The sequence below is a fragment of the Zingiber officinale genome, chromosome 6B, assembly GCF_018446385.1.
Source record: "Zingiber officinale cultivar Zhangliang chromosome 6B, Zo_v1.1, whole genome shotgun sequence".
Classification (NCBI taxonomy): Eukaryota; Viridiplantae; Streptophyta; class Magnoliopsida; order Zingiberales; family Zingiberaceae; genus Zingiber; species Zingiber officinale.
Genome location: NC_055996.1, coordinates 119,062,837 through 119,076,931, shown reverse-complemented (window position 1 = coordinate 119,076,931; position 14,095 = coordinate 119,062,837). Strand labels below are relative to the sequence as shown.

The 14,095-nt window shown below is 42.7% G+C and overlaps 1 protein-coding gene across 1 annotated transcript; it reads left to right on the top strand.

The window, feature by feature from the left end:
* The first annotated feature begins 699 nt into the window (after positions 1 to 699).
* LOC121989248 (leucine-rich repeat extensin-like protein 1) lies at positions 700 to 2,426 on the top strand. Its single transcript, XM_042543165.1, has one exon. The coding sequence runs from the start codon at positions 835 to 837 to the stop codon at positions 2,299 to 2,301; it is 1,467 nt and encodes a 488-aa protein (XP_042399099.1). The 5' UTR covers positions 700 to 834; the 3' UTR covers positions 2,302 to 2,426.
* The last annotated feature ends 11,669 nt before the right edge of the window (positions 2,427 to 14,095 follow it).

Below are 14,095 nucleotides of genomic sequence, written 5' to 3'. Positions count from 1 at the left end.
AACTACAAAAGTTTTAAATTTAAGACTGTATTAATTGTTTTTTATAATCCATAATTTGTTGATTTATCTATCTTGTAAATTTGAACAATAATTTATACATACTTATAAGTTCATTTTTAGAATATTTGTAAATTTGTGAAGGTAGAAGAGTGAGGAGAAGAAAAGAAAAAAAAACAGTATTAAAACTAATGATTATGTCCTAATCTCAATCTTTGTATCGTTATCCCCTTGTCTGCATACACAGAAGTTCCCTAATGTAGAGTTTTCTTTTTCTTTTAAAAATTTCCTTTCGAAATTAGTGAACCAATTTATATAAATGTTTATGATAATGTAATTAAATATTTATGAGAAACACGTGTCAGTGTAACAAAGCATCATGTCAGACGTTCCGAGTAATCCGTCTCCTATTAAGAGAAACACGTGTCGTGCATCAGGTTCGTATCACCAAATGTTGCAAAATTTAGGGACTGCCATCTCTAATTACTTAAGGCATCCACAGCGGTGTTAGGGACGCGGACATTTTTTTGTTATTTGTTATTGTAACATTAACGTGTTTAAATTTTTGAACACGTTAATACTATAAATTAAAAAAAAAAAAAAAAATATTAACGTACTTCATGTTAAAAATATTACGGATGCTCTCAGTAAATAACAAAATTCATTAAAACCCTAAAACCGTTGAACCATTAAAGTGAGCCAGACAAGAAATGAAGCCTCGCTGTTCACAGCAGAAGCAGAACACATTAATAACGTCATCCACCAACTCCTCTAAAAATCCCACCTCTGAGAACGCCGCTACTCGCCGGCGGCGAAGACGGTAGCGTTGGGCATGCAATGGCAGCCCTTCTCCACCTCCTCTCGCGCTTCCTCCTCCTCTTCGTCGTTTTCACCGGTGGCGCCGCCCAGTTCGCAAATCCTAGGCTGAGAGACGCCTACATCGCCCTCCAGTTTTGGAAGCGCACCGCCATCTTCTCCGACCCCAACAACATCACCGGAAACTGGATCGGCCCGGGTGTCTGCTCCTACACTGGCGTCTTCTGCGCCAGACTCCCCGACTCACCCAATGTCACCGTCGTCGCTGGCGTCGACCTCAATCACGCCGACATTGCCGGGTACCTCCCTGCCAAGCTCGGCCTCCTCGCTGACCTCGCCCTCCTCCACCTAAACTCGAACCGCTTCTGCGGCACCCTCCCCCACACCTTCGGCCGCCTCCTCCGCCTCCACGAACTCGATCTGAGCAACAACCGCTTCGTCGGTCGCTTCCCCTTTGTCGTCCTCCGCCTCCCCGCCCTTCGCTTCCTAGATCTGCGTTTCAACGACTTCGAGGGTCCCATCCCACCCGCCCTCTTCCGCCGCCCCTTCGACGCCATCTTCCTCAACGACAATCGCCTCCGCAGCGGCATCCCTGAAACCCTAGGCGCCTCCCCTGTCTCTGTCCTAGTTTTGGCTAATAATCTCCTCGGCGGATGCATCCCGGCCTCGATCGGCGGCATGGCGGGGACGCTCAACGAGATCATCCTCCTCAACGACGACCTCTCGGGCTGCATCCCACCCCAGATCGACCTGCTCCGCCGCGCCACCGTCTTCGACGTCAGCTTCAACGACCTCCAGGGTCCGCTGCCAGTTTCCGTCTCCGGAATAAGGAGCATCGAGCAGCTCAACGTCGCGCATAACCGTCTCACTGGGCGGATCCCTGCGGGCATCTGCCAGCTGCCACGGCTCAGGAACTTTACCTACTCATTCAACTACTTCGTCGGCCGGCCGCCGGCTTGCGCTCGGAGGGGGGCGGCGAAGTTCGACGGCAGAGAGAATTGCATTGTCGGACTGCCAAAGCAGCGACCTCCGCGGCAGTGCACGTCCCCGGCGGCCCAATCGTTTGATTGTAGTAGGTCGAACTGCTTTGTCGGCGGCGCCATCACGTCCCCGCCTCCTCCTTCCCCAAGGTTTAACATTCGCAGGCGTGCTCCGAGGCCGCCGTCTGCTCCAGTTGGGAACATGCCCAGAGGCAACTTTAGGGTACCATCCCCACCACCGCCACCATACGAAACAGTCCCTTCTTCTAGAATTCACCCGCCACCGACACCGTTGAAGTACCACCCAACGACTCCTCCTCCAGCTGCCACTCCTCCACCACCTTACAACACTATTCCACCGGCATCACCATCAACGCTTTTCACATCCCCGCCGCCTCCCTTCATTCCATGGGAAGCTCCACCATCTTCAGTTCCACCTCCGCCACCACAGCTCCCTCCGGTCTTTGGCGTCTTCTATGCCTCTCCACCCCCTCCGGCGATTCCATAATCTCCACTGTTAATCGATCATTTCAACCAAAAAAATCGCTTTTAATGCTCCTCTGCTGTCTCCTTCTCCTTCCTTCCATGTTTTGAGATGATCATGTCAATGCCATGAAGTTCAAGCGTGCTTTACTCTTCTCTGTTACGGTTCATGTTTATAAACAAAAGATGCCGTAGCATTTGTCACGAAGCGACGACGAACTCCAAGTGGAGCAGAACATATTTTGGACAAGGCGACTGGTTCGTGGAGTAAACTAAGAAAGATAGGTTGACGCAGAGGTTAAAGTCAGGCGAGGTCGACGGAATGGGCTGATTATGCTTGAACAAGCCTATTATGGTGGAGCGGACAGCATAAGATTAAGAGATAACCGAACACTACATTCCCCTATCATCGTCCCCCGCCGAGCTGATGGCATGCCCGTTCGAGAGAGATGCAACCCTCCGACTGCGGAAAATATGAGCGAAGGATTATGATGTTCAGTACAACCGAGCGGAGGTCTCTTGGCCGAGCGAGTGACGATCAACCCATAGCAGGACCCATCCGTGTATCTCCTCGTACTCTTTTGGAGGTTTGTGTCATTGACAATAGAACATACTTCGTAGGTAACTGGTACTTTGGAAGCTTTTAGCCTGTCGCATCAAAGATATGCATGCTCACTTAAATAAATGTATCAGGGATATTTTTTACTTGTCTTTCCATATGACACTTGGAAAAATGTGTGCATGCTTTGAGATACGCGCGCAAACACTACAATGACATTATAAAAGGGGGTTTCCATATCAGGACCAACGTGAGTTTTTTTTATGATTCTTTGATTTTATATATTAATATCTATTAAAAGATAAAATAAATAATGAACATCATATTTGAACTCCTTGCAATATCATAAATCTATAGGAACTGAAATTAGTGCAATCGGAGCTCTCTAGGTTCATCAGTGGGTTTCGGTCAAAACCCACTGATAGACCTAAGGAGCTCCGATTGCATCTATTTCAGTTCCTATGAATTTCTGATGTTACAAGGAGTTCTAATATGGTGTCCATTATTTATTTTGGCTTTTTCATAGATGTTAATATATAAAATCAAAGAAGCAGCAAAAAAGTCCATGTTGGGCCTGATATGGACTCATATCAGGCCCAACGTGGGTCTGATATCATTTCATATTAGAGCCAACATGGGCTTGATATCATTCTATATCAGGCCCAACTTGGACTTGATACCTCTGCACAGACCAAAGACACTTGGTGTGTACATCAACAATTGACTTATTGTCTGATGCAATATATAGAGAAATTACTAACGAAGTGGAGACCCAGAAGTGTCTGCTTCCATTATTTCAACGTATTGCATACTGCATCAAGAGCTTTCATTTCCAGGTGATCTAATTCTTGTGTCAATTACCTGATTACCTCCCTTGCGAACTTTTTTTTTGTCTGAAATGAAGTTGCATGCTTGTATTTTTATTTCACATGTTTGAAGGTAAATTTTTCTGATCTTTTTATGGTTAGTGATGACTGATGACTATGTTGTGAGGGTAAATGTAACGTTGCCAACTGAACTTGGACATGAAACTATGTTGAATATCTCAAGGATCATTCTCAGATAAGTGGTCTGGTTATGAATGATCTCAAGCTCTTTTAATGAATTGATCATTACAAAATAAGGTAATATAGGTTTGGTATTTATTATTTCATATCAGGTCTAACGTGGACCTGATATTATTTCATATCAGGCATAACGTGGGCCTGATATGATTCCATATCAAGTCCACGTTGGGCCTGGTATAATTCCATATAAGGCCCAACGTGAGTTTTTTTTTATGATTCTTTGATTTTATATATTAATAACTATTAAAATCTGAAATAAATAATGGACATCATATTTGAACTCCTTACAACATCCAAAATAAATTACCGATAAATTAATATTATTTGCCTCTTCTCACCATTTACAGTACATAATGGGATAGCACCAAAACATATAATTTTTCCCATTCAACAATTCAACCACACATCATTCATCATATACTGAAGCAGGTATCCAACAGATACAACTGTGTTTGTTCAGATTAGGCACAAACAATCAAGTTTTGTTGGGTGTCATACGTGATATGCAAAATCACAAACTGATATAATGTTTTTATCTTCACTATCAATTAATATACTTTTTTCCACAACAATTCTAGATACACTTCCGCATTTCACTTTTCTAGAATATAAAACAGTTATGTATGGTTAAGTAATTGCATTTACATTTGCAACACTATTCTAGAATATCAAACAGTTGTGGGAAACTAGAATTCATACATCATTCAGCAATAAAATAATATATAAAAGAGTAAACTCTCTCACAAGCACTAAAATTAAGGTATAACAAAATATTGTGAAGGATGACATTAACAGCCAAAGCCTCCAAATTGTGACGGTAATTGATACAAGTGTGTATTGGTTGCTCTCAAATTAACACCGACCATGTCATTCTACTTTTTTGAAGAAAGGTTTTCCATCCCGAGCAAGGTAACCACAATCTTCCAAAAGAGAACCTGAAAAAGTATGCATTTTGAAACAGTATGCGTTAGAAGTATGCATTCTATACCAGATTCTTTAGAAGTATGCATTCAATACAAAAAAAAATGCACTAAAGGAAATAGATGAATACTAACCATAGATAATTACGACATCCTAACATATATTACTAGAACCTGTAACAATAAAGATAATTTATTAATCTCATTTTCTCAATAAACAATAAACCACTATAATTTAACAAATTAAAACTTTGATAGTACCCGCTATAGATCCCAAATCAAGTTCATATGTGTCGTCAAGACTGATATGATTATTACCTTCAATCGATCTGATAAGCGACACATTGTCATATAATAAATATAATAAAATAAATTTATTTACAAGAAAACATATAATAAAAATGAGAAAATGAATCGACACAAACCCTTGTTGCAAATTGGGATAGTTACGCTTGTCATGTGATACTCCTCGTTGTCTGCATCCATGACAAAGCCTAGAATTTGATGTAGATTTCTCCTTTAATGATTTTAATCTCTTCCCACATCCCTTTGTTATTACTATAGAAGGATCAATAATACCAAGGCTCTCATCAATGGATTTTTTTCTTTGACTTCTATTAATGCATGTTGTACTAATGGACATCTCTTGAATTTTATTATAGATACAATCGAATTGTTCATCCAAGAAGGTTGTCCTTTCATTACTTAAAGATGCATCATCAACTAACACGGAAGCTTTATAGGATAACCTCGAATGCCTCGACATCAAATACCTTTCTGAATCTGGATCATCAATGACATTTTGCTCCCCTAAAACATATATTGATCCAACTTTTACATCTTGTGTCCATCGTTTGAGTATATACGTATCAGGCAAATGAAACACTTGGTTGATACGAAAAAAAGCTAACATATGTCTGCATGGAATGTCCTCAAACTCAAATTTTGTGCAGCTACATGATATGTAATCCCTTTGTTTGTCATACGTGAGCACTCTTGATTTTGAGGAAGAAGAACTTTGAAATTTCATCACATGGTAAACCGCTGAGGCAACTCCTATAAATGACTATTGCACATAATAACTATGACTCTCGATCATTTCATTTTGAAACTCCAGCCATTTCTTTTTTGTGTACAGCTTAACCATTTGAGTTTCCATTGGCCAGGTTGTATTAACCCTGGGTTGCTCATTCATATCAATATGGTCCGCAACTAACTATTGTGTTTTTGATGTCTCAATGCTCTATTAAAACGTGTGATAAAATCCATTAATGAGTTCTTATTTGAGACATATTTATTGAAAAATGCATGTGAGCCTTCATATCTTTGGCTACTTGACATTCCTGCAGAAAATACATGACTAAAATATGTTGGCACTCATCTGTGTTTCAATTCATACATCAAGGATAACCAATCATTTTTCTCTAAGTTAGCATCCTTGATAGTCTCTTCCCATGACTTCTCAAAATCATCGGGTGTTGTAGAATTTACAATGACATTCTTTATGCTGTGATAGTGATTTTGAAAAGTCAAAGGGTCTAATTTATCTGGGAATTTATTCAATATGTGCCACAAACAATATTGATGCACCGTTTGAGGGAAAACTTGTGCAATTATTTTTGTCATAGCAGGATCCTGATCAGTGATGATAATGTTTGGTGCACCTTTAGGCATGACTTCTGAGAACTTTGTAAGCAACCAAACAAAAGACTCAGCTTTCTCATCACTAAGAAACTCACAACCAAAAAGAATTGTCTAATGATAATGATTAACCCCTACAAATGGTGTCAAAATCAAGTCATATTTGTTGGTATTATATGTTGTATCAAATACAACTACATCACCAAATATACTGTATGCCCTCCTTGATATATGATCAGCCCAAAAACACCTACTAAATTTGTTATCTGAATCTGTCTCATAATCCAAGAAAAAAACTAAATTTTTCTCTTGCTCGGATGTAAAAAAACTCTATCAGTGTTTCGGCATCAATACCCTTTTGTTCATCTCTTAGATTTTTCTCCAAATTTCTAATATCTCTTTCTGTGCAACCGACTCCCTCAGGCCCTCCATACTCTATCTCCAATATTCGCATTTACTGACAAGTTGGTACATTGACCTCTGAAAACTGTTTTGACAATGTTTTCTTTGCTGCTGAAATATTGCGATGTGAGCGTAGCAAATGCACCTTTGATGGAGTCGAGAGTGGATGATTATGAGTTTCTATAAAATTACTGACAACCCAATTAGGTTCGGTTTATTTCTTTGCAAATGCAATATTTGACTTACAACCCGTTCTAACTGTGTCACGTGCTCTTTCCCTTGATACATGATCAACTTTTGCATGTTTATTCCATCGCATTAGATTTGTATGACCCTCTTTAAAGCAAACAATTTGTTTTCACGTCACTTCATTTGTTATCTTATTTTTCTTGCTTGTGTTTATCCATGAACTAAATCCAGCTTCTCGTGCATATTGGTTATAGTACGAATATGCCTCATCTAATGATGAGAATTCCATTCCAATTTTTGGCTTTCTATCATCTGCAACTTGGGGAATGAATTTTTGATCATCAACTCTATTTTCTTTCATTTCTGATAGTCCTCGCATTATATTTGACAATAGATAAGTAGATAAATAAATAAAAACTATAACTTATTTTTTATAAAGTAAAAATGGCAAACTCTTTGATAGAGAAAAGTCCTAAATTGAATAAGAAGAAATATATAACCTCTATCTCTATTGCATTGAAAAACTAAATAAGTCCTTAAAGATGTCCTCTAAGTTAAACACAACAAAGTATAAGTCCTTAAAGATGTTACCCTAGCTTCTGCTTGTCGCGACGAAGGAGGAAGACACCTGTGGGTGTTCCTCTTCTGCGGTTGCGTCGCGACGAAGGAGGAAGGGGCAGAAACCCTAGCTTCGGGCAGCCTGTGGGTGTTCCTCTTCTGCGGTTGCGTCGCGACGAAGGAGGAAGGGGCAGAAACCTTAGCTTCGGGCGGCCTGTGGGTGTTCCTCTTCTGCGCCCGCGTCGCGACGAAGGAGGAAGGAGGAAGAAGAAATTTGTGGAGTTTCCTCGCGGCTGTGGGTGTTCCTCTTCTGCGGTCGCATCGCGACGAAGGAGGAAGGAGGAAGGAGGAAGGAGAAATCTGTGGAGTTTCCTCGCGGTTGTGGGTGTTCCTCTTCTGCGGCCACGTCGCGATGAAGGAGGAAGGACGAAGGAGAAATTAGGGCTGCAGAAAACAGTGGAAAAAAACTAATATACTCTAACAAAAAAAAATGACGCGGACCTACCACGAGGGCAGGTCCGCAGTAGTTCGGAAGAAACGTTCCGTAGCAGAACGTTTCTGTCTTAAAATTTAAGAAAAAACTTCTAACAAAACAAAAGGAAAAAAAGGGGAATGTGAACAAAATGTTTCCTTTCCAAGGCAGTATAGTGAATATTGAACGTTTCTTAACTTTTGTCCTTTGGGCTTTAAACCTTTGAAGTAACAATAAGGCGCAGTGAAAAAAAAAGGAGGGGAAACTTCGCCTGACACTTGCCTCTCAATTCCGTTATCCTTTTTTCTCATTGTTGGGTTTGCAAGATTCTTCTTTTCGTCTTCTTGATCGTGGTCTACAGGAGATCTTGTTGATCAAGAAAGCTATTAGTTTTGGAGGAAGAGAGTTACCGAATACATTTTTGTCTGGGGAAAAATAGTTTAGATTTGTACTCGAAGAGTAAAAGCTGCCAGTTTTTGAATTTGATCACTGTCAACCGGCTTTAGAGACCATCTTTGAAAATTTTCAACCACAATGGAGGTGATTTACTGATTTTCTTTCTCCCTTTCATAGCTTTGGTTTCTAGATGATTTAATCTAGCTATGATATCTTCTTCTTTTCTTTTTATTTTTAGAAAATATTTTTGGTCGAGTCAGTGACTCATGTTTAAGATCCTCTAGGAAAAAAGAGTTTGGATCTGTGCTTGAAGAGGAAAAACTATCATGATTCCATCTCTCAGTGATCCTTGCCTCAGATATGTGGTTTGGTTGGAAATTATTGCAAAGGAGGCATCTATTGGTTGCTTTAAGCACAAACAAGGTTTTATTGTTTGATCATGTCTGAGAGTCGAGGCGATGGATGCTAGGGACGTGACACTCCTATTGATCGTTGGTGGACTTCTTGTCAATGAAACCTACAACCACAGCAACATTAGTGTCGAGCCAGGGAGGGGTTCCTTGGTGATGACCCTCCGACACTCAAGTCAACCACCAGTGATATAGAAGAAACGAGGAAGCGAAATGGCAGGGTAACTGTAGCTACAGTAGAGATTATGCATACCTCCGTCAAAGCTTGGGGGTCTTTATATAGGACTTCCGGGGAGCGTGTGCATGCTTCTCGAGGTGTGTACTCTTCTTAAAGTATATCCTGAAAAGACGTGTCAGAAAAGTGACCCTGACACCATACCTTAACGATCCGAGCATCTCTCTGACAAGATAGTGGAAACTTCCATCGTACGATCTTCTGCCTGATCATGCCATCAAGCATGCCGTCTGTCGACATTATAGGTTCCCAGAAGGATATCCTCTGATCCTCCTTTTGTCTATTATAGGCCGAGCGGAAGAGCCGCTCGGCCAGCTATCGGCCATCCGGGCGATCTTGTCCTCGGATCGAGTGGAATGGCCGCTCGACCAACATCTCACTGTTCGGGCTCCGTTGCTATGCAGAACGGAGAAGTTGTGTCTGAATGTAGTCTACTCGGTCATCACTGTTTTGCCGATGTGAGTCCGAGCGGGCTGGCCGCTCGGCACATACCTTGTCTGTTTGAGCGTCGGAAGCTTGGTACATGACAGAGTTGTACTAACATCTGCTTCATGTAGGCTCGACGATTCTTCCTCCCGGTCGGGAAAGGGGGTTGCATGATCGGACGATAATACCGAGGCGTTGACCAGCTTGACTTTGACCTCCACTATGTCATTGACCACCCTGCTGACCGGGCCCCTCCTCATCACCGGATCACATGTCTCCCCCTCAAGTCTAGTCGAAGGAGGCTGCAAGTCCGATTGACTGGACGAGTTAGTTTGGAGATCAGTTGGCCGATCGGCCGTGGTACTAGTTGGACCCCGACCGGTTTGCCCGAGGGTGTCAGACTAGCTCTGAGATTGCTCATTGAGGTCAATCGGTACTTTGCATATTTTGCACCTGAGAAATTTGCAGTTTCTATCCTTGCCAGAGAGCGGTCAATGCTGATGTCGTCCGAATCTCTTCGGGATTCGTGCAGATCATCTCTATTAAGGCCGAGCACGCGCCCCCCCGGGTACTGGCGCCCTTTAAATGCACCCAATGGGGGAACACCACGTGTCATCGCCGCAGCCGTCGCACACCCGAAGTGACAGCTGTTGATGTGACGTTTGGCGGTTTGAATTCTACAGCTAGATTTATGCTCTGATTTCCGTGACCTAGATCAGACAACTCTGGCCGACCGAGCCCAATCTTTATAAAGACGTAGTGTCAGCTTCTTCCTCTTACTTGCATTTTTTGCGAAGGCTGTCGGCAAGTTCCTGTGCAATCGGTGCTCCGGCGATGCTCCGTTCCTGTTTACAGCAACATTTTCTTCTCCTGTAAGCTCTCCCATTCCTTCCCCTCTCCAATCGCTCGCACCCCTCTTCGTTCCCGGCAGTTTTCCTAGTGTTCCTTTTGCGTTTCCTGCTTACTGCTCCGTTAAACTTTCATCAAACCTCCTGTTTTTCGTTTTCCGACGATGGTGAGCTCTTCCCAATCGTCCGACCCCACTCCTGGTCTTTGGTATACCACCATGGAGACCAAGTTTGACGAGAGCGACGCCGAGAGCCTCCGAAACGCTTTCGAAATCCCGCCTGACCATAACATCATTCTGGCCTCTTCGTCCGACCAACCCAATGATCCGTTGATCGGCACAATATGTCTATTCATAGACCAATTTGTGGCCGGTCTCTGCTTCCCAATCCATCCTTTCATCCTTGAAGTTTGTAACTACTTCCGCGTTCCTCTCCCCCAACTAGTACCAATTCCTTTGTCTGCTATGCGACATTGTTGTCCTATTCCAACTGCACGACATCTCTTTGACCCCTCAAGTCTTTCATTATTTCTACTACCTCAAGCAGTCTGAGCTGGGGACCTATCTCTTTTAGTCTCAAGTCGGGCTAGTATTTTTTTGATAAGATGTCCTCTTCCAATAAGCATTGGAAAGAGTATTTTTTCTTTCTGCGACTTCCCGAACGGCCAAGATTTCGGACGCGCTGGCAGGTCGAACTATCCCCTCAGCCAGATCTAAAGAAATACAAGAGTCAACCGGAATATCTTCATGCAGCGAACATGTTGGCCGATCAGAAACACGACATCCATAAGCTACTGCTGGAGGGTGTTATGTATATCTTCGGGCTGAGTCTGATCCGTGCGAGGCTCCCAAGCTGCTTAGGTATGGGTTTTCTTATGCCTCTCCCTAGAATTTAACTAATTTCTTCTCTTCTTTTGCAGTTGAAATCATGATGCGAGCACGTGCGATCGATCTGACCAAGCTCAAGGATACTGAAATTGAGGCAGCTGCGGCAAAGGAGATGGCGAGCCTTGGCTTGATGCCAGTCGGCTCCCAAGAGGGCACGGTTATTAGAAGCGGGCAGACACCCACCGTGGGTAAGGATGTCGCCGACCAGACGACCGACGCTGAAGTGGTTGGTGATCCGCTCCCAACCCCCGAAGCACCGCCTGTCGATCGGACTCGAGGTTCTGAGTCTTCGGATGAAGTGCCGCTTACTAGGCGCAAGAGGCGCCGCACAGACAATCCATCCTGCTCCGCCACCTCATCTCCTGCGGTCATCCATGAAACAGTGGAGGCCACATCATCCGATCGGACACCCTCCTTGGTCGATCTACCGACGGAGCCTATCCCCGCACGATTGATCGCGTCTCTGCCTTCGTCCCGAACCCAACGGAGGCCACTGTGATCCAGGATTGACCCAGCGTCGACTGCTGCTCCCTCCGGTCCGATGATCTCCTCCTTGATGGATCGAAAGTGCTAGAGGGGGTGAATAGCGCTCGTGGCTATTTTATCGATTTACGGAAATCGTTTGAGTAACTAAAGTAACGCAGCGGAAATGAAAAGTAAAGTAAATACAAAGATACAATTGATTTACTTCGTTCGGAGCCTATTTCGACTCCTACTCGAAGGCCCGCGGTCCTTGACCGCTTTCGGTGGGCAACAACTATATATCCAGAATTATTACAAACTAAAAGCAATTACAGTTAAGTGCAAATCAGAAAGTTTTACCAACGAACAAGAAAGTAGAAGAACTTTGGAGATTCAGTTCGTTGTGGCAGCAGAGCGTAGTTGAAGCGTACGGAGCACACAAGAGCGCAGAACTTCTGTTCGGAATTCGATGTTCTGAGCTGCACCTCGAGGCCTCCTTTTATAGCTCTGTGAAGTCTGATCCAGATCCCCAAGTCTCGGGATCAGATTTGACCCGAAGCGGATCGGTCGACCGATCCCCACGTTCGGTCGACCGATCAGATGACCTCCACCTCATCTGATCCGTCCATCCGTCGCTCCGCTTCGATCTGGTCAAACTTTATCCCTGGGTTCGGTCGACCGATCCCAAGGTTCGGTCGACCGATCAGTCTCCTCTGACCCGCACACCTCGGCTTGATCCAGTCGACACCTATCCCAGGTTCAGTCGACCGATCCCGAGGTCCGGTCGACCGATCCCTGGTCGAACCCGGCCCATCTTCTTGAGATCTGATCTGGTAGCTTGAAGGTTCGGTCGACCGATCCCAAGGTTCGGTCGACCGATCCCAAGGTTCGATCGACCGATCCTGGTCAGTTCTAACCCTGCATAAAATTGTTAGTTACCTACAAAACAGAGTTAGAACACAAAAAGATAACACAATAAATATAATTGTCAGTCATCAGACTGACCGGGTCTGACTTCAAGTTTCTGATCGGAAACCCTAGGTCGACCCAACGCCTATTGTTCCCTCTACGGGGAACCCTGGCACTCAGGAGATTTTACCTGATGCCAGTCCGGTCCTCCAGACCGACTCGACTTTCCGCCTAGGGTTACCACCCCCTAGGACCTAGGGTTACTGCCCCCTAGGGTTTCTCTCCACCTAAGGTTACCACCCCCTAGGACCTAAGGTTACCGCCCCTTAGAGTTTTCCTCCACCTAGGGTTACCCCCCCCTAGGACCTAAGGTTCCCCCCCCCCCCCCCCCCCTTAGGATTTTCCTCCTGCCTAACCGCAGTTAGGACTTTCCTGCACACTTGTTTAAGCTCATTAGATAACAAAACAACTTAACTTGAACCCTTTGACATAATCAAAACATCAGTTCGATCGTCGGATGCTTCCTGCACCAACAATCTCCCCCTTTTTGATTATGGCAACACAGTTCAAAGTTAAGTAAAAGTATGACAAAATTATTAGGAAATTTAAACATGAATGTTTGACAATTTGAAACTTATGCTGCTCTTTATGTTTAAATTTCTTAATTGTTGTTAATTTCTTTAACTATTCTTTAACTTTAACTTTAACTTTTCTCTCCCCCTTTGACATAAATCAAAAAGAATTTCAGGAAGAGAAAAGAATAATTAGTTTAAGCTCCCCCTGAAGAGTAGCCATTTATTTAGTGTCTTAGTGTTTCAAAAAGAATTATTTTGCCTAAGTTAGGAAATGCCTTAAAAACACTAAAAACTTAGCAAAATTTAGTATTTTGAAAATCATTACTTTGAAAAACACTTTGCTCCATTTGAAATTGTTTTGAAAATACATAACTCATTTTCAACAAAAACTAATTTTGACAAACACTTAAAGGTAAAAACTTTGCTTAACTTTAAAAGGATTTTCATAAAAGCTTAACTTAAGTACTTAGCTTTGAGGAACTATTTCTTGAAAAGAACTTAGTAAAGGATTTGGATAATTTTAGTGCTTAGTTTTGAAAATTGATTATCTAAAAATCCAAGCCTTTTAAAAATACTGTTAATTCTATTTTAAGGCTGAGTCAAACATAATTTTTATAGCAAGTCAAAAATATTTTTTTAAAAATCAAGTCAAAGATAATTTTTATTTTAAAGGAAAACTAGCTTGAAAATAAAAATTCACTCCCCCTTGATTAATGTCTTAATAAATTCTTAGGGTCTTATAGTCCAAGCATGAGTCATGTTAAATAGTTGTTAAATTATTTAAATTATTTTGGTCAGGTATCAGAGCCCTAAAGTGTAAGCAAACTTAAGCTTAACATTTCCTTCACTAACTGTCTAACCAT

Coding starts and splice junctions, on each gene's coding strand:
- LOC121989248 (XM_042543165.1), top strand. CDS start 835: ATGGCAGCCCTTCTCCACCTCCTCTCGCGCTTCCTCCTCCTCTTCGTC.